Source organism: Balaenoptera physalus (assembly GCF_965194825.1).
Source record: "Balaenoptera physalus genome assembly, chromosome: 2".
In the NCBI taxonomy this organism is placed as follows: Eukaryota; Metazoa; Chordata; class Mammalia; order Artiodactyla; family Balaenopteridae; genus Balaenoptera; species Balaenoptera physalus.
The window spans coordinates 136144633-136168982 of NC_138883.1; the positions used below are offsets into that span (position 1 = coordinate 136144633).

General features: G+C 58.3%; 1 protein-coding gene across 3 annotated transcripts in view; it reads left to right on the top strand.

The window, feature by feature from the left end:
- Positions 1–13427, top strand: part of RGMA (repulsive guidance molecule BMP co-receptor a) — a 44845-nt gene extending 31418 nt beyond the window's left edge. For all 3 annotated transcript variants that reach the window (XM_082449099.1, XM_082449100.1, XM_082449098.1), the window contains 2 exons: positions 2900–3417; positions 11014–13427. In XM_082449099.1, coding sequence (XP_082305225.1) covers positions 2900–3417; positions 11014–11730 — 1235 coding nt within the window. In that variant the 3' untranslated portion in view covers positions 11731–13427. The remainder of the gene's footprint in view (positions 1–2899; positions 3418–11013) is intronic.
- Positions 13428–24350: the final 10923 nt, after the last annotated feature.

Genomic DNA, 24350 nt, shown 5'->3' on the forward strand with positions numbered 1-24350 from the left:
ATGGATTCCAGACACACCAGAGAGCTCTGTAGCTGAGACACTGCTCTGAGCCCAGGTGTCAAGGCTGTGCAGACAGCAGACCCCCCGTCGCCCGTTTGGGGGGAATAGAGCCACGCGTGACAGGGGTCGGGAGTGGGACGCCCCCAACGCGTCCCACGCTGTCTCTGTGTGCAGGCTGGCCCTGCCCTGGGCAGCATCCCGACCCCAGCCTTCGAGCCCCTGCCCACCCCCGGCTGCACCCTGGAAACAGGCCCTGGAAACTAGTCTGTGGAGGCAACGCCGCGGAGCGTGTGGACCATGGGCCTCCTGGCGGGTGGCGGTCTCTCAGCGTCGCAGGAAGGGTCCTCGGAGAGGCGGAAGCCCACCCGTGGCGGAGTGTGCCCTTGAACCACCCAGCTGCCGGTGGAGGGAATCATGAATGCGCCAAGGTTGTCCGATGTCTTGGCACTGCCAAGGGCCTGGGCTCTCAGGTCTGAGGGGCTGGATTCACATCCTGCTTCCTCCTCACAGTGGAACCTCAGGCAAGAAAGTCAGCCTCGCTGAGCCTGGCTCTGCTGTCTGGGAGGCGGGGATGCTGTAGCGCCCACCCATGAGGCTGCCCGGGGCCCCGAATGAGGTGAGGCCTGCAGGGCCCAGGCCACTGAGCCTGGAACAGAGTCAGTTAGCTGGGACTTCAGTCTCTGCCGCCCCAGCTTGGCTCTGGTGGAGAGCTGAGGCCAGCACAGCCCTGCATGTGCTGCAGTCGTCTGGCTGTAAAGGGACGGGCACTGTCTTTTCTGTTCTTAGGGCATGATGAGGTCTAGAGGGGGACCCAGGGCTGGTGGGCCAGTGGACAGTGGGCAGAGCCAAGGTAGCTGCCACTCAGCACGAGGCCTGAGTCCATTTGGGGTGGTTTCCTCTGAGATGCCTATCTCCAGAATTCTGAGAAAGCAGAATGGCAGGTCAGCTCACCTGTAATCACCGAGGCTACTGGAGTGGGCATTACGGGGAGGCCGCAGACCAGAGGTGGAGGGTTGGCAGCTGCAGCGGCCAGTTCCCCTGACCTGTGTTCCTCCACACTGCTTGTTCTCCACGGCATCCTTTCCACACACACACCCCCACCTCGAGGCCCCCTGTACCGTCTCCCACTCAGGCCACAGTAGCATTTGCAGCCCACAGGGAGGTTGGGCCCTTGGGCATCTTCTACAGGTTGGGAAATCATGAAGGTGGCAGGGCCAGAGAATCTTCTAGCCGCCTTTCAAAGGAGACCTGGGCCAGGAACATGGCTCTGTGGGAGGGCGACCACACAGGGGGTCTCCCCGGACGGGCCCCTCTTTACAGCGGTCACCACCTATCATTTACCGGATCTGCTTTAGGTCAGCATGCTTCTTCAACTTAAAATGGGAAATCTGTAGCTCTTCTATCAAATCTGTTTTATTTTTCCTAATACATATTTAAATATGTGACTTCTCAAGTGAAAAGAAAAATGCTCACCCAGATACCTCCTGAAATGACCTTGTTGTACCAGAGGTGTGACAAATACAGGTCAAGTTAGGGGAAAAGCCTGAATTTTAGGACGAGCACCGTGTTTACCAGATGTGTAACTTGGGGCAAGTCACATCAGCTCCAGGAGAACGGCACCCGCACCTGCAGAGGTGGGAGAGCTCCATGAGCTAGGTGGCCCAGGCGTCCAGGTACGGGGCCTGGCAGCACAGACCAGGGCCACACAGGGCAGCCGCCTGGATGGTTCTTTTGCTAGCCTGCCCTCATATACTTCTGTCCCTGCTTTTAGGCACAACTTGATTTTATAGGTAAAAAACCAGTAACAGAGAAGTAAACTGACTTTTCCAAGGTTAAGAGCCAGATTAGTGGCCCAGCCAGGAGTGGCTGGAGCAAGCACCTCCTTCCCCTCTGTTGATTGGGCTGAGACACCAAAGGCTGGACCTCGCAGCTGGTCTGCTGGCCCCTTTGCACCTGGAAGCCTGTGTAGAAACGTCCCTCCTGCTGCCACTTCTGGTCACTATGGGCTGTGCAGAGGAATCCAGGAGGCCAGGAAAGGGCAGGTTCCATGTGTCTAGGTACAAGATGCAGGTGTGCTGAAGTCACAGTTCTCAGGCATGATAATTATCTGTAGCTAATTATCACTAAGGTCTCAACGCTTGTAAGTGACCTTAAAAAAAAAAAAAAAAAAAAACATGAATTAGAGCAGATCCAAGGTTACCACTCAGTTTCCTCCCAGCTTGCTCTCCTGAGCAGGATAATGGGGGATGGAGCTACGGAGACCAAGAGGGAAGCTGCCCTTCATCTGCAGACAAACTGACAGAACCAGGCCCTCTGTGACCAGGGCTAATAATCACACTAGCCAACATTCATTGAGCTTCTGCTCTGTGCCCGGTGCCGGGATAAGTCCTTTAACACTTTCAGCAACCTCATAGGGTAGATACTATACTACCCCATTTTCTAGATAGGTAAAATGAGGCACAGAGAAGTTAAAGTGATTTGTACAAAGTCACACAGTGGCAGAGATCAGAACACATAATAGTGGGGCTTAATTCCCTGCCAGATTTCTGTTGCTGTGCCAAAATTCTTGGCGGTAGTTGTGAAAGTGTCAACAGACGCCAAAGGCCCAAGGGTGGGCGGAGAGCTTGCGGCGGGGGGCTGGTGGGGGGGCTCCAGTAGTCCTCCGCCAGGCCTTTCAGCCTGCAGGTCCGCAGGCCTAGCCACTCAGGGTCATTACGGCTGCACAGAAGAATCGGGAAAGTGGGAAAGGCAGATTCCGTGCCTGCAGGAACTCTTGCAATGTCTGAGATGAGGCGTTCTTTGTCCCTTGCACGTGCCCCGCAGCCCTGGCCCACGGGGGTGGAGGAGGCCTGGGCTCACTACTCCCAACGTGACAGCGCCTCCCTTCCTGTATCCGCAGCCACCTCCTCGTGCAAGATCCTCAAGTGCAACTCTGAGTTCTGGAGTGCCACGACGGGCAGCCACGCGCCGGCCCCGGACGACGCCCCCGAGTTCTGCGCGGCGCTGCGCACCTACGCCCTGTGCACGCGGCGCACGGCCCGCACTTGCCGGGGCGACCTGGCCTACCACTCTGCCGTCCATGGCATCGAGGACCTCATGAGCCAGCACAACTGCTCCAAGGATGGCCCCACGTCGCAGCCGCACCTGCGCACGCTGCCGCCGCCGCCGGGAGACAGCCAGGAGCGCTCGGACAGCCCCGAGATCTGCCACTACGAGAAGAGCTTCCACAATCGCGCGGCCGCCCCCAACTACACGCACTGCGGCCTCTTCGGGGACCCGCACCTCCGGACTTTCACAGACCGTTTCCAGACCTGCAAGGTGCAGGGCGCCTGGCCGCTCATCGACAATAATTACCTAAACGTGCAGGTCACCAACACACCGGTGCTGCCCGGCTCAGCCGCCACCGCCACCAGCAAGGTACGGGGGAGGGGGGCTGGGGGTGGTGAGGCGGGTCACGGCACCAGGTCCTGCCGTCAGGAGGGCCCAGACTTTCCAACCCCCGACCCAGACACCCCCTGACCCGCCATGTTCCTCTTGTCGGTAACTGAGCAAATTATTTAGGAAGGAATGTTCTGGACATTCTTGGCCATCAGGTGAACCACCCTGGAGCCACTTCTGCCCTTTGCCCAGAGTGCGGTATTCCTCAAACTGCTGCTGTACACCGTCCACTAGGGGTCTTTGAAATCAGCATTCAGGCGTCAGAAGCTAGCACACAGGCATAGTTTGGGGGTGGGTCTGGGTTGGGGGGCGCAGGGTAGAACAGGATAGCCAAACCTAGCCTATATTAAGGCAGTTTGTGAATGCTTTCCAAGTGCAAGAGTAAACGTTTAGGAAACTCAGTTTCTGTTGTGTGCGTTTGTTCGTGTGCGTGCACGTTGGGTCTAGCTGTAAGTAAGATGGATTGCTTACTAGAGTTAATAGTCCAGAAAGTTTAAAAACACTCCCAGAGCATTCAGTTTCAAACTTCTGGGATAGTCTTCTCTTGCCCCAAACTATATTTTCGTAGAACTCCAGTGTCAAATCCCAATAAAGAGGAGCCGCTATGCAGGTTTGTTTCTGTCGTTACCATCACGGAGCTTACTGTCCAGTGGGAGTCAAACCCCGCCCCAGACAAGCGGAGCCAACAGCCTCCTGGAGGTGACGGTCCTGCCCAGGGGTTCTCCTTGTGGCTGCACATTTACGAACCGAGCGGATTTTAGAAGATAGTGGTTCTGGGCCCCCCAGGCTGCTCTGACACCACATCTCTGGGTGGGGGTCAGATGTGTTCTTTTTTTAAAGCCCCCAGTGATTCTGGGGCTTGGAGGGCATTGAGGACGCTGCTTGAAGGCCACGGCTGCTGGATGCTGTGGGGCCAGTCGGGGCTGCAGGGTACCATCCTGCCCTTTGTCTCTGTCCCACAGCAGCACAGTAAGGCTGCAGCCTCAGAGCAGAGAGGGCCGTGGTGTCTGGGCACAGGGAAGATGGGACAAGTGAGGACAGGGCACCAGCCCACCGAGCACCTCCAGGGCCACCCATGCAGCCCGTCTGTCCAGAGCAGCTCCATTTAACGCATCCAGAACCTGAGGCTCTAAGAGGGAAAGTGGCCTCCCCACCCGAAGTGTATTCGGCTGGGAACCAAGCTGGGATTTCACCGGAGCCAGGGGACTCCAGAGCCCAGCGTGTTCTCACTGCCAGGAAAGGAGGTTCCCATCTGGAGCCCCGGAGGCCACCGAGAGCCACTCATCTTCTGACCCAAGGAGGCTTCAGTGTCTGGGTGGCAGGACTCAAGTCCCGCTCACAGAGCCACAGCCAGAGGCAGCCATGATGTGGCCCGTGGCCCAGGCAATGGGACGTTCCTGTCCACTCCAGATTCTCCCTCCCGTTTCTCCAGGAGGGTCTCCCGTGAGCCCACATTCAGACTCAGCCGGAGAACGTGGTCTCCGGTCCAGGAGGCTGGTGGATGCCAGAGTCCAGGCCGCGGGGGCACCTCTACCTCGCCGGGGCCTGGGCCACCAGAGCCCCTGGGGTTTCCGGTTTGGCAGCAGGTCTGTTTTCCCAGGAAGAGCACGTTGCAAGGCAGTGTGTGGGGCAGTGCCAGGCTGGCCCACAAGGGCGTTTCTGTTCCTTCTCGTCCCTCCATGCCCCAGGGGAGGGCACTGAGGTGACCTGGCAGCCAGGAAAATTCCTGCCACCTCCCTCTGCTCCGGTGGCCCTTGCATGCCCGCAGGGGTCTCTTCCTGGGACCAGCTGCTGGGTAGGAAACAAGCAGGCCTTAGCCCCATGGATGCTCTTACAGGCCTTGGGCACCAGGCCATGAAGCCTAGTGGGCAGCAAATTGCGGCCAGGGCTCCCTCCTCCCCCTACCCCCTCTCAGCCCTCCACAGACTAAGGGGGGCCTGAATCAAGGTGCCGGCCGCCTTCTCTGCAGCCCCTTCACCTACCCGCCTCCCTCCCTAGAGCCAAGATAAATGAATGCCTGGAGCCTGAGGCTGCGGCTTCTAAATCCAGCAGCAAACACACTGTGGAAGGGGACCCCGCCTCCCTGTCCCAAGCTGGCAGGGGGCGCACAGGAGGTCTGAGGGTGTGAGAGGGCTGTGGACCTCAGGAGGCCTACCCCTCCTGACCAGGGTGGTGTAAGCATCAGATGTGATAACAGGCCTGGGAGGAATTGTGGTTAGTGACCAGCAAGGGGGGCTTGCTGGCCCCTTTGACTGGGGGTGAAAGCTAGAGAAGGAGCTTTTGGGTCACGTACTAGTGGGTCCTGCAGGCCGGGGTGAGGTGCCTGGGCTTAGAACCCCTGGATACCACCCTCAGCTCTCTATTGGCACACAGTGGGACCCTGAGCTCAGCGAGGCCGTCCACAAACCAAATGGCTTATGCATTCATTTATTCATTCATTCATTTGTTCTTGTATTCCATCCATTCACTTAGCCCACATTTTTCAAATGCTCACTGTGTTTCAGGCTCACTGCTGGGTGCTGTGGCCAGCAGAACTGCCCAAGCAGGCATGGGAGCGCCTCCCTTCCTGTCCCAGCGTGAAGCTTCCAGAAGGGTCTGGGGCTCTGCAGCAGAGCCCCTTGATCAAGCCAGCCCATTTCTGCGGTGACCTAGGGCCACCTTGATCTTCCCAGCAGGTGAAGAGCTTCAGCAGCCCTCTCTTATCTCCCCATCAGCCAGGAGGCAGCACAAGGCTCTGCTGGAGGCCGGGCAGTGACAGACTCCGTGTCTGTGGCCTAGCCAGTCTCAGGCCTCAGGGCCGACTGGGGTCTCATGGTACCCGGGTGAGAGACATCGGTGGCTGGTTCCCCAGTGCCTTCGGCCTGCCTCGGCCTGTTCTCTTGGGCCTCCATTACTCAGGTGTGTTTGCTCCTTCGCTGATTCAGAAAACACTGACCAAACAGCTCTTCTGTGCCAGCCTCTGTGCTCGGCGACGCCTACGTCTCAGCAGCTCCCAGGCTAATAGTGCAGCACAGAGATCAGCCACGGGATGCTGGTGACGGGTGCTGGGGCAGCAGGATGCTGAGGGTCTTGGGGCGGGGGATTGGCTCTACACAGAGCGCTGGGGAAGGCCTCCTGCCTGCCCTTGCCCTGAGCTTGCCCCCGAAGCACAGGACGGGAGCGGGCAGCAGCAGAGCCAGGCAGAGTGTGGGCTTTTATCCCCGAGGCAGTGGGACCTGGGCTTTTGTGATTTCCCACTCCCCTCAGCCGTGGTGCCTTGTCCAGGAGCACAGCACTCTCATTATCCAACCCTGCCTAGCCCTCTGTTCTTGTGGAGGGTCGAGATCTAGTGTTTTCCAGCCCAAGCTGACATTTCAACTTCCTGTTCCCGTGGCACTGCCTCCCATGCCCGCCCCCTGCTCTGTCTTCCTCTTTCTGGCTGCGCTGGTGGCACCCCGTGTTGAGCCTCAGGGAGGAGAGGAGCTCGGGTCTCGGCGCCTCCCCCAACGGCGGCCCCCTTGCAGGTTCCCCGTTGCACTTGCATACCATCACACGGCACCCTTCATCCGCCTAGTCTGTGACATCACCTTCCACCCCCGCGGTGTGAGCACCGTGAGGACAGGGGTCTTGGGCTGTTTCCTCCCCTCACGTGGACACAGCCCCCAGCCCCAGGCCTGGCACACAGTTTGCGCTCCATGAGTAGTTCTGATGACACTCGGGCTCCGCCCTGTGCCCAGCGGTGGAGAGGGCGCGAGCCCCTGGGGGAAGGGGGGCGGCAGAGGCAGGAGTGGCAGCCACGCCTGCGGCCGTGTGGGCAGTGAGCCGCCCGGCTCTCGACAGGCCCCCTTCATGCTGTTCCTTGTGGTTGAGGCCCTGGCACCGGTGCCAAGAAGAGTCAAGCAGCCTGTCAGCCTTCCAGGAGACTGTCTCCGCAAGAGATGGCGGTTAGAGCGAAACCAGCCTTTCCTGTTCCAGGGAGGCTGATGGCACTGGGAAAGCCACCCCCCTACTCCCCCGCCCCCAGTGTCTGTGTGTCTGTGTGGCCCTGCACACCAGGCAGGGACACCAGAGCCCCTCCTTGCACGCCCCTCCCCCCATGGCAGGACCACCCACTGCCCAGACCACCCCGGCTGGCCCACCTCCCGGCCCCCCCGCAGGCAGGCAGGCAGGCAGGCAGGCAGGCAGGCAGGCGGCCTCATCAAGGCAGGAGCCTAGGATGGAGAGAGGAAGCAGCAGGAGGTGGATCCCTGTGAAGTCGCCACTTTTATAGGTCTGGGCAGTGGAGGAGCGGCAGTTTCATGGGGTTCGACGATGCGTGGGGCTAGGGGCAGGATGGAGGGGCTGCAGCCACCTTGGACATCCCACAGCGAAGCAGAAGAGCCACGTCCCGGGACCAGCCTGTGACCTCCAGGGAGGAGACGGGGAAGCAGAGCCCCGGGCTCAGGGAGCTGTGCACGCGGGCCTCCCGCTGTAGCCCGCTGTAGCCCGCTCTGGCCTCTGGCAGGGCCTCCGGCTCTCGACCTCAGAGCACCAGCCCCTCCTCGTGTCCCATGAAGACCGCACAGAGTGCCCCCTGCACACCCGTCAGGCCCCACAGGCGCGGTGCCTTGGCCCCAAGACTTCTAGGGCCCACGAGAAGGCTTTCCTTCCTTTTAAAGTCAGAAGGAAAAAACCAACACGATCCAACCTAGACTATATTAGTCTTTACACCAGTGCAGTCCCAAAATGTAGCGGCTTTTTTTAAAAGAATTTTTGCTGGTGTATAGTTGATTTACAATGTTGTGTTAGGTTCAGGTGTACAGCAAAGTGAGTCAGTTATACATATATCCACTCTTTTTTAGATTCTTTTTCCATATAGGTCATTACAGAGTATTGAGTTCCATGTGCTACACAGTAGGTCCTTATTAGTCATCTGTTGTATATATAGTAGCGTGTATATGTCAATCCCAATCTCAGCCACAAGTGTAGTTTTTAATGTTTCTGATGGAGGAAGGCACCCAGGAAGGCCCAGGTGCCCCGGATTTCCCAAAAGTCATACTGTGGCCTGCCCCTCTTGGACTTCCTCTCATCCTTACATCTCTCAGGAACGGGGTGAGAAGGGCTGGGGTCTTCTCTGTGTTCCCTCTGGGGGCCCCTCGTACACTCCCTGCCTGGTCACCCCTGAGCTTTACACTGGCGTGAGGGGACACGCAGAGCAGCCGTGAAACAGAGCCGTCAACACCTCCAGCCCAGCTCCTGCGACTTTGTGGGTTTGCTCTAGAACTTTCTGCAGCCCCTAGGGTGCCCCTCTCCAGTCCTCAGGCCTCTCAGCACCTGCTCCTGGAGCCCCCAGCCAAGGCCACCCCCTGCCGGCTTCCCCCTCCTGGCTGTGTCCCCAGCCACCCCGGAACTGCAGACAGACACACTCCCTGGCCTGTGCCCCACCGGCACCTCCCCACCCCGCCCCCGCCTGTCTTGGCCGGCCTCTCCCTGACCCTCCTGCCTGAGCTGAGGTCCTGCGGCAGCTCTCCCCTCCTTCCCTTCCCCATCAGAGCTGCTTTGGGTTTCCTCTTTGGTTTCTAGCAGGTCTGGGGCCTCGCCTTTGTCATACATACACCCACTGTTCGGCCAGAAATTCCCCTAGTGCTTTGCCGCATTGCCCTCAACCCCGAGAGCTGTCCAGGCCATCGTCATGCCCCTCAACTGCCACGTCCCCCCGGGGTGCCCAGGCAGAGAATTCAGCCACGGCCGACCGTACATGTCGTCAGCAGCCCCCCGCCCTTTGCTAGAGCCCCTTCGGCCTACAGACGTTATGAGGAGGTGTGGACCCCAGCTGGTGAGGCCCTTCTCCAGGCTTGGTGGCGGGGATGAGGGGAGAGGGCCTGGGAATGGTGGCTGGGGGCCGTGAAGAGGTTGGGGCCGGGTGCGGGGGGGGTGCTTTTAGTGGGAGGTTCCCAAGATGCCTGGGCACCATCTTGCCCCCATCGCCCCGCCTCCCTCCCTGGCTTCAGGCTGAGAGTCCAGGAGGAACGGCGCGGAGGCGAGTTTCCCAGTTTCACTCATGTCTCCACCCCATCTTCCTGGTTAGGGTTACGGAGGAAAGAACAGCCAGACATCTCACCCAGGGTGACAGGGGAAACACATCACTCTCTGGACTGTTTGTCTCTTGTCCTTCTCCCAGGCCCCCCACCCTGTGACTTTTTGACCAAAAATGCCCAGGGACTGGAAACCAAGAGCCTAATCCCAGCTCTGCCTCTTGCTGGAAACCAAGGGCCTAATCCCAGCTCTGCCTCTTGCTGGCTGTGTGACCTTGGGCAAGTCACTTTACTTTCTGAACCCGAATTTCCTCGTCTGTAAATCCAAGGTAATGTCACCTTCCCTGCAGCGCCGCACAGGCCCAGAAGTAATATATGCAGCGAGTATGCCTGTATCTGTGGTTCTCAGGAGGACGGTTAGTGATGGAGCCGCTTAGCCCTCTGCTCCTCCAGTAGCTCAGCGCAGCCCCTCACCCCGGCTGCAGGCTCCAGCAGAAATGCGCCTCGCTGCTCCCCTGGCCAGGGCTGCCCGTTAACCTGGAGCCCCCGTCTCCCTTTTGCTGACCAGCACATCCCTCCCCTCCCTCTTCCTCCTGCTACTGCCAAGGCCTGGCTGGGAGACCCCTCAGGGCAGCCCTGCTGCGGTGGCCTCTGCTGACCTCTGCCTGCCTGCCTGCATGGATTTTGCCTGCCCGTTCTTTCTTGGAACATCAGTCTCTTCTACCTGCTGTTATGTTCAGCTTGTGGCTTATGGTGCTTTGGTTGTGGTCCATATTCGTTTCCTATTGCTGCTGTAACAAGTACCACAAACTAAGTGATTCAAACAAACAGAAATTTATTCTCATACCTCTGAAGGGGAAAAGTCTGAAATGAGTCTTAAGGGGCTAGCATCAAGGTGTCAGCAGGACCAGTCCTTCTGGAGGCTTCAGGAGAGAGTCTGTTCGTTGCTTCTTCGACTTGTGGCCAGCATCCTTCAACTTGTGGCCACATCCCTCTGGTCTCTGCCTCTGTGGAAACCCCGCCTTCTCTTCTGCCGTCAGGTCTACCTCTGCCTACATCTTATGAGGACACGTGTAATTACATTTAGGGCCCACCAGGAATAATTTCTCCACCTCAGTATCCTTAACCTAATCCCAACTGCAAGATCCCATTTGTCATATAAGGTAACATTTACAGGTTCCAGGGATTAGCGCCTGATATCTTGGAGGCCATTGTTCAGCCTACTACAGTGGATAACGACCTTTCATGTTTAATTAGCCATGCTTTTTCTTTTTATGGTTCCTCTCTGTATATAGTGAATGAGCTGGTTTTCTATTTAGGAGAGGAGTATAAAGTTCCCTTTTTAAGTCAAAAAAATTTTTAAGCAAAAATGCAAATTGTTTTAAAGAAAAATATTAAATGCATAATAGGGCAGGTGGCACTAAACAGTGACCACAGTGGGGAAGGGGCGGTCTGGGACATCCTGGGGGCTCTTGCCATCCCTCCACTCAGTCCAGAGCATTGTAAGTATGGGGCTGGGCCTTGTCCCCTCCACAGTTCCCGGCACCGCCTCACCCCCTCTCTTTGCCCCCTTGCCCCGCAGCTCACCATCATCTTCAAGAACTTCCAGGAGTGCGTGGACCAGAAGGTGTACCAGGCCGAGATGGACGAGCTCCCTGCCGCCTTCGCCGACGGCTCCAAGAACGGCGGCGACAAGCACGGGGCCAACAGCCTGAAGATCACCGAGAAGGTGTCGGGCCAGCACGTGGAGATCCAGGCCAAGTACATCGGCACCACCATCGTGGTCCGCCAGGTGGGTGGCTACCTGACTTTCGCGGTCCGCATGCCCGAGGAGGTGGTCAACGCCGTGGAAGACCGGGACAGCCAGGGCCTCTACCTCTGCCTGAGGGGCTGCCCCCTCAACCAGCAGATCGACTTCCAGGCCTTCCGAGCCGGCGCCAAGGGCCCCGGCGCCCGCAGGCTACCAGCCGCCAGCCCTGCCCCCTCAGCCCCCGACACCTTCCCGTACGAGACGGCCGTGGCCAAGTGCAAGGAGAAGCTGCCCGTGGAGGACCTCTACTACCAGGCCTGCGTCTTCGACCTGCTCACCACAGGAGACGTGAACTTCACGCTGGCCGCCTACTACGCCCTGGAGGACGTCAAGATGCTCCACTCCAACAAGGACAAGCTGCACCTGTACGAGAGGACTCGGGAGCCGCCGGGCCGGGCGGCTGCCGCAGGGCTGCCCCCGGCCCACTGGCCCCTCCTCGGCAGCCTTCTACTCCTGTCCCTGTTCCCTGTGCTCCTGGAGGCCGCCTAGGACCGAGAGCGAGGCGTCCCCGAACTGGTCGGCGGCTGCACGAGGGCCGGTGGCCTCCCGGTGGCCCCGTGGTCCCTGCAGGGGTCAGGAGCCCCGGCGGCCGCGTACCTCCGAGCTGCCTTGGGCTGCCTGCTGGCAAGGGCTGGGGGCGTGGGACGTCCCCTCCCCTCCCCCGGGGCCCGGGACAAGGTTGTGGTGACTGGTGCTGTGACGTTTGTGACATAGAGCTGTGCAGAGGGAGAGCTGCCCCTCTCCGCCCGCCCCGCCGTGTGAATGTGCAAATCAGAGCCCCTCAGGCCTAAGCCCTCACCCCAACAGAGACACTGGGCGTGGGCAGAGTCGACCTGCCCTCACCCCTGCAATGCACTGAAACAGGCCCGGCTGACTGCTGCACGCGCATCCCGGGCCACCTGCGCCCACCCCACGCACACACACTCATACACACTTGCACACACAAAGCCGGGGGGCCCGAGGCAGCCTCGAGGCTGGACCCCTGGGCAGGGCATCCTTTCCTCTTGGGCTTTAGGACACCCCCGGGGTGCTGCTTGGCATCTTTAGAAAACTAATGTAACCCTTTGGCCAAAAAGTTGTGCCCTCCTGGTGCCTTCCCGCCTGTGGCCTCCCTGCGAGCCAAGGAGAGACCACTGTGTGCACCCTGGCTGGGCACGGGTTCAGGTCCCAGTTACCAGGCCCCGCAGGTGGGGGACGACACATGTCGTCGGCACGTGCTCTGGGCAATGCCTGCTCTGGCGCCTTCCCCCACTGCCCGTCCTCCTGTCCCCCGGTCCCCACAGTTCTTTGGAAGTCAAGTCTTTGCTTCTAAATGTCTAAACAGAGAACTACCCCCTTGATTTCTGTTCCTTCCTCCCCAGCAGGTGGCAAGAGGCGGTGAGCAGGGGAGCTGAGGCCACAGGGTGCGGGCTGGAGACTTGGTGGACGGGGCCAGCTGGCCTGCCCTGATCCTCTGCTTTCTCCTCACCTGCCCCCCCAGAGCCCTGCTCCCTGCCCTGTCCACCCAGGTCTGCATTCTGGGGAAAGGAGCAGGGCCTGGAAGGTGTCTCAGCCCTTAGCATCCCTGGCAGGATCTCCTCCTTCTAGGCCTTTCTCTGAAGCCCCGTGGCCACACAGCCAGGACACTTTCCCACCTCATGTCAGCCAAGCTGCCCATCCGAGGAGCCCCGAACCAGCCCCACCTCTGCTGCTGTTTCAGACAACCCCGGGCACCAGCACCGAGCTGGGCTCCACTCCTAAAGGTGCGGCCGTGCCCCAGAGGGCGATCCTCCCAGAAGCCCCGCAGGCCCCACTGTCCCCGCCCGCCCACCACATCCCCGACCGCCCCTCTGCTGTTGCCCAGGGACCTCTCATACACTGGCCCGGGAGGCTGTGGACTGGTCCCTGCCTCCCCCTCCGAGAGGTTCCCTCTCCCTGCCAAGCTGTGGGCTAGGCGGGCAGGTGGGTGGGAGGCGCAGCCCCGGCCCCTCCCTGCTGGTTTTTAGATGGTCCCTATGTTGGAAGTAAAAAGTGAAGCACTTTATTTTGGTTGTGTTTGATCACGTTCTGCTTGGAAGTGGGGGCCCCTCACTGTGTCCCGTGTCTGCGACCTGTGTGGGGTGTCACCGCGTGTACATACTGTAAATTATTTATTAATGGCTAAATGCAAGTAAAGTTTGGGATTTTTGTTTTGTTTTGTTACTTTCTTTTGGACTACGTGTTGGAGTTTGTTTTCTGAGCGGACTTTGGTTCCTTTCGGGGTGGAGGGTTGACTTTGGTAGTGGCTGCCCCCTTACAGTGTATGTACCAGGGAAAGGGGAGCGGGCAACGCACGCGCGCGTGTGTGTGTGAGTTGAGTGTTGTGAATGCGTGCAGAAGGAGAAGCAATTAAACAACCGAAGCCCCCTGCTTCTCTAAAATTACTTTTTCTCCTTGCGATGAGCTGCCTTTGGGGCTCGAGGGGTCCAGGTTCCCTCGCGAAGCTGGAACCGTCTTGGAGACAGATGATCACATGGAGGAGGGACATGAAGGGCCTTCTGGGACGAGGTTGGGTGGGCTGGCCTGAGATCCAGGAGGAGTCCATCAGTCTAGGACCCCAGAGCCGGGACTGTGGCTGCCTCCCTCCCCAAAGGTCCCCCTCCTTGCCCGCAGCCCAGGGAAAGGGTGGTGGCACTGCAGAGGGTCCATCAGTGTGCGCAGGACTGAAGCTTGCTTGGGGCCAGGTCTTCACATTTCATCTTTTAAAGTTATCCAGTGAGTCAGGAACAAATGCATGCCCATTTTACGGATGGAAAAAGAGAGACTCGGGGAGATGGACTGACTGGCCTAGGGTTCCTTAGCAAGGGCAGGGCCAGCATGTACACCTAGGCCTGTTTTGCCCCCAGAGTCCCTGCTGTTAATACTAAATGCCAGGCAGCAGAATAGCAGCCCAGCTAAGCCAGGCCACCTCCCAGCTTCTCCACTTTCCTAGCTCTGTGACCTTGGGAGAGTCAACCTCTCTGAGCCTGCATCCCCTCCTTTGTAAAGTGGGGAGTGTCCATCCCATAGGGTTGTTTGAAGATTCCGTGAGTTAATTCCTGTGAAGTACTAAGGACAGGGCCTGGCACACAGTGAGTGTCCAGTGTTGGTGTCACTATTATCCCAAAGCAAGAGGGGTTGAGTGAGACGGTGGGTGAAAGGAGAGGGGAGAGGGCCACGTGGACCCTGGAAGCTCAGGAGGGAGGTGAACTGAGAAAACCAGAGAGTGAGCATGTACACCAATTCCAAGCCGAGGAGGAAGCTAAAAGTAGGAAGGGAGAACTTTCTAGAGCCCTGTTCTTAAGCAGGCTCCCAGAGAGAACACAGGAGTCCAGGCTTTGGAGGAAGAACCATCCTGGAAGGGACAAAACAAGGCTGGGACATCCCCACGCATCTTACCCAGTCACCCAAATTGATAGGCCTCTCAGCCTCACTAGAAAGTGGGATGAAATGAATACTCATGCAGGGGTGGGGGGAACCAACGAGGGCTGTTGGCACTTGGCCAGCGCAGAAGAACAGATTATTGAGAAGCCAGGGCACACGGGAGAGAGAAAAAAATCTCATTCACCATCAGATGAAAAAGCTGCGGGCCTGGCCAGAAAAGAGTCTTGGTTTGGAATTTGTTCAGGACCCTAAACTTAACCAACTGGAATTCTTTTCCAAGTACCATGCTACTAGTTGCCCTCGTGAACATGGAAATTTGCATTTCATCATGAATATGGAACACAGAGTCGTGAGCTAAATGATTCCCAAGAAGCAGCTTCATCTTACTCCGCAGGCTGGGTTTGGAGCAGAGACGCTTCTGTGCCAGCTCAGCCGAGACCAGTCAGCCTGGAGGTAAACGCATTAGCAGATGGAGCTGCGGGCCCCTCTCCGCGCTCCACCCCCGCCCCCCGCTTACCAAGAACCCATTTGACCCATTTGAGCCAGGCCAGAGTGGGGCTCATCGGAGCAATGCCAGCGCGCAGGGTGGAGCAGGAGGTTGCACGGACTGGGGCGGGGCACTTGGTCTCAGACAGCAGGCTGACTTGGCATCCAAACTGGCTCTGCCCGTCGCTGTGTGGTCTCCCTTGGATTTTTTGAACCTTGGATTCCTTCTTTGTAAAATGGAATTACGAGTACCTACCTCCTAAGGCCATTACAGAAATCCAATGAGCTAACGCTCATAAATTGCCTTGCACACGGAGCCCTGGCACCCTGACAGCATGGAGAGGCCACCAGAGATGGCCATCTCCTCCCTTTGCAACTGCCCGTGGTCCTTGATTCATTGGATAAGTCTTTTGTGATCGCGGGTGCTGGGGGGATGCGACAGAGATCTGTACACACTCCCTTGCGTTCTTGTTGGTGAGACAGGTCCCTAACCAAGCAGTTACATCAGCAAATGTCCCATGTGACAGCAACATGAAGAAAAGGTTCACGGGTCAAAGGACCCGAGAGAGATGCACCCTGGATTGAGGGATGGTGGGGAGAGGCTCTCCTCTCCGGTGGGATCAGCGGGGACCTCGGACTAGTTCACCTGCGTGAATCCGGAGAACGGGCCATGCAAAGATCTGGGGAGAGCGTTCTCCACAGGGAACGGTGAGTGCAGAGGCCCTGGCACAGCAGCAGCCCGGAAAGTGTGGGCAGCAGGAAGCCAGGTGCCTGGATCAGGGTGCAGGGTGAGGCCACAGAGCAGCCGGAGCAGGACAGGCCTTGTTACTCTAGTTGCCATAGGAAGCTGCTAGCAGGCTCTGAGCATGGGGAGACGGGTTGGACTCCGGTTTTAAAGGAATCATTCTAGCAAAGAGTGGGATCACTGCAGGGAAGAAAGGACGTCAGGGGCTGCGACACAAAGCCAGCCAGAAGTGGGAGGGCAGTGGCAGAGCCAGAGGTGGCACGCATGACGGGCTTTGGGGTTCACTGTGAAGGTAGAGCTTTGGGGAGCGAGAGAACTTGAGAGCGGAACAAGGTGTTGCCTCCAGGTGTGTGGGCTCAGCACCCGGGGAAGCTGGGGTGTCATTTACCGAGCCCGGGAGGACCACAGGAGGAGCAGGTTCGGGACCCCGACATCCAAATCTTACTTTAGGACAAGTCAGAAAGCACACGCAGCTGGATTGTTCTTGATTTTTAAATTTAAATGACAAAACTTCCAAGAAAAACCTCCTAAGAAGTGCAATGCTCACAGAATAAACCTCCCAAAGGGAAATGTGTTACATTTGAATGAGCCGATTGCAAAGCCGTGGTTGGTAAGAGGACTGGCAGGGGTCTCCTGGCTGTCACTCAGGGGATAAAGACATCTGAAGGCCACGACCCAACAGAATCTTGGGAGCCTGTTGGGTTGGGTGGCCCAGGACAGCTGGCTTCACTAAGATTGGGCTTTACGGCAAATACCCAATTACGCATGGACCAAAGTTCTGATCCTGTTAAGGGCAACGATGCTAAACTTTGAAAAAAGGAAGTAAAAAGAATAGGAGGGAAGCCTGGGAGGGGCATGCTTACTCCCCACAGCTGCCAGATGATGTGCTGGAGCCCCTGTGGGCTGGAACAAGTCCCCTTCAAGTGGTGGCCCTGCCACTTGCTGGCCGCGGGACCTGTGGCCTGTTTCCTCATCTGCCAAATGAAGCTGGCGGTCCTGCTGCAGGGGTGCTTGGGAAGACAGGCAAAAATGAGAGAGAACACGGAAGGAAGCACCAAGCAAACCACGGGCCCCAACTAGCGTCAGCCCCTCCCCATCTCATCCCCCCAGCTCACACCACCTTCACGGACTCCCTCCTCCAGCAAGCCTGCTTGGGGCAGCTCCTACACCAGGAGGGCCCCTGCACCCACCCGCTCCCCGGCTGACCGACGAGATCTGGAGAGAGGGCGCCTTGAAGGAAAGGCCCACCCTTAGCCTCACATACCTGTCTCCCACCAGACACTCAGGGAGGGGACCCTGCTTGGCTCACGGTCCTTTACCATGTGCTCATCTCTTGAATATGGCCCAGGAATCGCATCTCTTTGGTCTGATTGGCCTTACTTAGACTCTTAAAACAATTCAAGAGCTCTTTATCCGGCTCCCGCATGGGCTGAAGAAGCTTGGTGTTCTGGCCAGTGGTCAGTGGGAACCCCCGGCACCAATCAGGAGTCTAAGGACCTCTAATCCCAGGGAGGTGCCCGTTGTCCCTGGGAAATCATCACCTCCTGAATCAGTGGGACCAAAGACTCTACCACCTGTTTCAACAGCTCCCTCTTAGCTACCTTCCCCACCTTTCCAGGCTTTTCAGCACCTTTGACCATTTAATCCCTTCCTGCCTCTGATGTGGGTTTGGTGCAAGAGCCCTGAAGGAGAGGAACAGAAATTAACACGCTCAGAAGGTCCCAGAAGGATGGACTTAATTAAGAAACTGCAACGGGCAGCAGGTGTGCAAGGCATGATGTGCTGGGGGGCAAGGGTGTCTCTGGAACCGGAGGACGCAATCCCAGGCAGCCTGGATCCCCGAGGCCGAGGCAGGCATGTCGCCGGGCATCACTCCATCCTTGCCCAGAGCAGTGCTGGGAAGGCTCACAGATTCTTCCGCATTTGAAGTCCTCCCGCCCCCTTCGTCCCTCCTTCCCGCAGGAAGCAGAGCCCTCCCCAGGCCGGACCCTTTAGCCAGAGCAAACTGTCTGGCCAAGAAGATCTGCCCGGGAAGAACAAAGACACACTCAGAAAGGTCTGCTGGAAATGGTCTGGGGCCTGGGTCTCAAGTTCACTCCAAGCTCCTTTTGTGCACAAGTCCAGCAACAGTATCCGCTGTCTCTGGGGCTGGGCACTTTATTAACGTGGGTGAACTGGCTGGGGCTGCGGGGTACACCCCTGAAAGCAGGCGTCTAAAGGGATTAAGGGGGCTGGAAATGGGTGGAGAGGCCGTCCCCAAAGCACGCCCTCAAGGAAGCAGTGCAAGTGCTTGGTCCATTGGACCAGCCCCACCCTGCCCAAGGCCAAGCCCTCAGCTGGGGGCAGGGGGTGTGTGCCTTGGGTTGGGTGGGCCTGGATGACCAGGGATGGGCAGTGGTGTGGGCAGGGGGACACCTGGGCAGAGGGAAGAGCCCAGGCTCCAGGACCAGACCTGGCCCATGATCCCAGCCCTGTCACCCACCTACTGACTGTGTGATGGGGGGTGACGTGTGATCATTCTCAGCCTCAGCTCTCTCAGCCACGAGGGGTGATGACCACGTGTCCTCATGTGGTCTTCCTGCAGACAAAATGCGTACGTCTGCACCTGCCCTGAACTTGCAGTTCCTTTGACCATTTTCACAACAGCCCTACCAGGCAGATGCCATCAACCTGGTTTCCAGGTGAACCCCATGCCACCCACCTGCTCCTCCCTTGAGGAGCCCCAAAACAGGGGTGGCATCAAGCCAAGGCTCTGGTCCTGGGGGAAGCAGGGGGCCAGACCGCCACCTGGAGTCTGGGCAGGTAGGGGGACCTCAACGGACCCTGAAGAGAAAGAGGATGGGAAAGAAGGTACGCCAGACCTGAAGCCTGAGAGGCTTGGGGTCGAAGGAGGAGACAGCCCGGGGTGCCTGTGGGGTCTCAGCTGGGTCACCCCAGTCCAGGGGCAGCCATCAGCTTTCCCAGGTGGGGTTTGGCCTTGTTGTCAACCCCAGACATGATCCAGCTGCTGGTGTGGACCACTCTCCCAAATGCATGGGGACTGGAGTCTCCAGCCAGTGCCATGACAGCTACGTGTTATGGACACCTGCTGTGTGCCAGGCGCCCTGCCGAGTGTTTGATCCAAGGGCTGATTTGTCACAGCGGAGCCCCCTTCCAGCCGCCTCCTTCCTGAAGCTCAGGGGACTGGAATCCTGGGCTCCATCCGAGGGGCTTGGTCAGCAGGGCTCCCAGGTGGCCCTCAAGTCAAGGCTGGGGGCCTGGACCACCAGGGACCAATGCCAAGGTGAGCCGGGCAGGGCGACTCCAGCATCTGCCTTGGTGAGCTGACACATCCTTCCCTTTGCTAATGGTCAGGGTGGAAGGGGGCGGTGAATCCCTCCAGGAAGTGCCCAGGCCCCTCCCTCTGACTGGGTGGGTCTAACGTTCCCTTCTTTCTCTCTCCTGTCCTTGCACAGACACCGGCTGACGCTTCCCCTGTGTGTCCGGTCATGGTGTGGGTTTGGGGACACATTCATTTAGTCCACACACATTCAGTGAGGCCCTATGCCGTGTCTGGGGCTGTGCTTGGTGTTGGGGACACAGCAGTGCTCCCAGGAGATGAGTGTGGCCGCCCTCCCCGGATGACTTACAGAGGGTGTAACAGAGTGGGGAGGGGATGAGAACGGCGGCGGGAAATGGCCCTGCGCTGGCCCTCACGTTGCTCACCTTGTTCTCTGGCCTTGAGGCAGTCACACGCTGCCCCTGAGCCTCTCTCTCTTGTCCTGGGGAAGGACTAGGACTGGGTCACAGGGCCGTCGGGAGAATAAGATAATACCAGTCAAAGGCACTTGGGTGACAGTCGGAGAAGCCATTGAACAAGGCAGGGACAAGCTCGGCCTTTAGAGGCGGGAGGGGCCGAGTTGGAATCTGAGCTCCACCATTTAGCTGTGTGATCTTGGGCAAGTTACTTCAAGTCTCTGGGCTTCAGGATGCCCACTTGGAAAATGGGGATAAATCCGACCTCGTGGCAATTTTGTGAGGACTCAACGAGAAAACACAATAAACAAGAGGCCCAGAGCCTGGCACCCAGTAACCAACCCTCTGTAGATGGTGGCTTCTGCTCACGGGCCCATCACTCAAGCTGCTTTATTCACTCACACCCAAGTCAAGGCCGTGACCAGCTCGGGGTTCCCAAAGATACATAACATACAGATGCTTTCTAGGGGCCAATATTTCCCCAGGCCCTCCAGGGCTGGAGTTCATTGTATAATTTATGAGGGTAGGGAGAGAATCTTTGTAATTATAGCTCCTTTCAACTATAAAATCAAGACACTTATTAATTAAACCCATACAAAACTACAAAACCAATAAAACGCAAAGGGACAGCATTAATTTAAGAAACGGGTGATGTTTTGCAGACACTAAATGGGCCCTCTCCGTGCGATGGAGGGCGGAGGTGGGAGCGTCCGGGCCAGGCTCTCCCCAGCTCAGCTGCCTGTCGTCTGTCCCCCTGCCTTTCAGTCTTCTGACCCTGGGAAGCCCGTCTCGGGTGTGAGTTCCCTCGTCCCCCCGGGGAAGTAGCACTGACTCCTCGGCTCCAATACAGCCCTCAAGTCCCGGCTTCCTTTCTCCCTCCTGCCTTTCCCAATGACCCAGGATTCGCTTCAGTTGATTGAAAAAGATGTCCATCAATATGAAAACATACAAAAATTTCAATTCTTCTAGAGATCTCAAAGGACTACCCTCCCCACCATACATCTGTTGGCCCCAAGTTCAGGAAACACTGAACTAGGACCTAGTTGGGCGACAGTTAGCTTATCTGATTTCCATCCACACCCACTGTCAGAGCAGAACTCAGGAGGTGAAGGGGGCCGTGAGGCTCTGTGCAGGGGACAGAGTGACGTGACATGGGGTTCAGAGGGGGAGGCAGAGAGGCCCCGGGTGGGGGGTTGGGGACCACAGGAGCCCAGAGCAATGTGGGAAGAGGTGGCCCCAAAAGGAGGCAGGGAGGCCCGCAGAGCCTTTATCTCCAGCATCTCCAGGGCAGGGATGGCAGGGAGTGGGCTGGGCCTCAGGACAGATGACCAGGCCCAGGCCAGACTGGTCCATGCTGAGGACCAGCAGCCCCGAGGAGTTGGCCACAGCAGTTAAGGTTCCCCCTGCACGGTGCTTAGCACGGCCGGGCACTCACTGCTCCCCCATCAAGTGGGTGACACTTTTCCCCACCTCCCCCCAGAGGTTAACACCTGGCCCAGGTCACAGCAGTCGGGGTGCAGCCTGATCTGAAGTGAGACGTTCTCTCTGGTACCCATGCTGTCAGCCAGGCTGCTATGAGGGCCCTGGGTCTCCTCCCCGGGCCTTGGGGCCCTCCTGTGTGAGTCCAGTAGGCTCTCCACCCTGCTGCTGCCACCCCAGACCTTGCTGCCCCTTCACCCTCCTGCCTGGTACAGCGAGCCCCAGGTCAGGCCTGGGTGCCTCCCTCCCCGGGTGAGGCAGCCGGGGACCAGGAACCTGCACGCCTGCCGCAGCACAGCCACCTTCCAGGAGCTACGATGCTGAAATAATACCACCGTGGCTAGTAAACTGCCTCTACTTAATATTTGCCCCAGGCTTCTAAAACCCTATCATCCTTCCAGTCCGTTCCCTGGAGATTCTAAAAATCCAGCAAATGAAGGGTTAATGCCCGGCAGGCCAGGAAGCCTTGGGGAAGTTGTTCTACTGCCCAGAACTGGCTTCTAACTGCTTTAAATGTCCCCCCTGGTCCAGGAGGCCTGCCCGACCGGGACCTGAACTCTGGCCTGGGCCCCCAGCCCGCTCATCCTCCAGGGAGGGGAGCTCCCCGGGTCCCCTCTCCGGGCACCTCACAAGAGAAGGCTTCAAGCCCAGCACCCACAGGGCCCGTGCGGAGTCACGACTCAGAGCTGGAGGTGAAGGAAACCTGGTCCCCGCTGGGAGCCCCACTTTTCCAGGGGGGCATGGTGGCTATGACAACATGGGGGCAACAGAGTATGCCAGGGGCTCTGATGGCATCTGTGGGCACCGGGATGGGACAGACAGAAACGGGACAGGGACAGCAGGGTCAGAGAAGGCTGCTCAGAGGAAACCAAGCTTGAATTGCATCTTGAGGTTGAACAGGATTCACAGGCACGCGGAGGTGAAGGAGGTGGGGAAAAGGGGGACAGTGGCCTAGAAGCAGACCCTCAAACATCTGAGGCTGCAGGAGCAGTTTGGGCTGGCTGCAACCAGGGGCTCAGGGAGACAGAGAAGATGAGCGTGGCCAGCAGGGCAGGTTGTTGCCAACGGCCTCGGACCCAAACCAGCGAGCTTAGAGCTAAGGGGAAGGTCACAGGGGAGCAGCAGAGCGATGCCTGGGCCTTGTGGCTCAGGGCGGCCCCTCTTCCTGCCACACAGAGGTGGGAGGGAGGAGAGGCTGGAGCTGGGAGTAGCCTGTGTATCCCTGAAGGATGGCTGGAGGTGACCGTGAAGCAGGGCTGCCCCGTCAACCCTGGGGGGCAGAGAGCCCACCTGGCTGCCTGAGGCCCCTCCTGAAGCTGGGTGGTGGCGGTCGGCACAGCTCCCGGGGCTCCCGCTGGTGGAGGCAGGTGAGGCCAGCCTCTCCCTGCAGCCTCTAGCCCTCTCCTGTGTCCCCGCCCCGTCGCACTTCCGGCAGGGACAAGGTGTCTCCAGGTCTCTGGCTCCAGTGTGGGCTCACAACCAAGGAGAACGGCCCCCAGGGGGCAGGGGAGTGACGGCTGAGCCTTCCCAGGGTTGGGTTCAGGTGGTGGCAGAGACAGGCCGTTTGTAGTGGAAATCTGCTGCCCCCTGCAGGACGGTTCTAGAACCATACCCGCTCAGGGCCCTCCATCAGAGAACGGGAGCTGATCCTAAAACACACAACGCAGACCCCAGCTGGGTGGCAAGAGTCGCCTCCCAGGTGCAGTTCCCCAGCGCCTCAGGATGCCCCAACAGCCCCCTTTGATAATATCGACAGATGCCGAGCCCATCAGGGACCCCTCAGGGACCTCACTCAGGCCACCAGAGCCTAACCAAGGGCTCTCATACGGACTTTGTGTCTGAGGCTTGGAGAGGCAGCAAAGTCGCCCAAGAACGCCAGTTGGTTCAAAGCCAAGTCTGTCCACCTCACAGACCCACGCCTCCCATTGGTCCTCATGCCTTCCCTGGACCCCTTCCCTCTAATCATCTCCTGGCTCTTTTCTCCCTGGTATTTATCAGACCTTGTGTCCTCTTATTGTTTGCTGGCCTAGGGTCTGCGTCCCCAATCCCCCCAGCTAGGAAATCAACTCAAAGAGGGCAGGGCCCCATCCTTCCTGTCCGTGTCCACACCACCTGGAACAGGGCCCGGCCCACAGGGAGAACCTCTCTCTCATGACTGTCTAGTCCCAGCTGTGTCTCCCCCACCAGACTGGGAGCCTTGTCTCTGTGTTTAGATGGTTCCAGTCACTGCTGGGCCTTCCTCCTTGGGTTTAATCGCCCAGAGCAGGCTTTGCAGAAGCCCCTTTCCCCGGCTCCCAGGACAGGCAGCTCCAATTATTTGGCCGGCTCCAGGGTGAGAGGGCTGCTACATCCTAGGTACCCCAGACCTCCCCTCCTCTACCTGCACCCTCCCCAGCCGAGAACTGATGGATGCTGTCTCCTTCCGGGTGGTCCCCAGGACTTGCAAACCTCTTCCTTCACAGCTGCAGCTCTCACTTACAAACCACATTAACCCTAGGAGCTGCCTGCTTCGTGTGCAAATGAAGGTGAAAAATCCACCTGCCCTACTGCACACAGGGAAGGACCAAAGGAGACAAGGCACCGACTTCCCTGCCCGTCTCCTAGACCACCCCTGCCCTCCAGGGCCAACCCAGTGCATGGGGTCAGTGGGGACCATGCTTTAGTGACAATTCCCTCTTGGATCACAAAAGACTTTAAGAAAAAGACAGCACGTATGAACCCTCTGCGGGGCAGCTCTGGCCCCAAGAAGTGGCTGTCATTCTGCCCATCTTCGAGGTCGGAAGTCTGTAGGTCAGAGACTTGCCTGTGTTCCACATAAAGCTCGGTCACACGGCACAGAACTGACCAGGAATCCCCAAGACTCAGCCCAGGGTAGGACCCCACCAGCAGCAGCAGGGGCAGACCCACCAGGGCCCCGGTTTCTACAGGATAAGGAGCATTTATTCCGATGAGCCATGTCTCTTCCCCACTTCACAAAGCAGAACAAATGCAGGTTGGGAGGTGCCATGAGCCCAGTAGTTTTCCAGTCTCAAAACGTGATGGAAAAGGCTGCCTCCAAGACAAACTGGTCCTGCTCCTTTAAGAGCCACAGGTTGGAACCCAGAGCTACAGATCTGGCAAACTGCGGGGGGCCTTGTGTTTCAATAAGTGACCTTTCTGTTGGCGCTAATTGAGAAGGACTTGCCTTGATGCCAGATGTGTGAGGCCCTGCCAGGGACCGGGGAGGGGCCTGGGCCTGCTCCTTCCAGTAAAAGGCAGGCGTTTTTGGCAGCGGTCAGTTTAG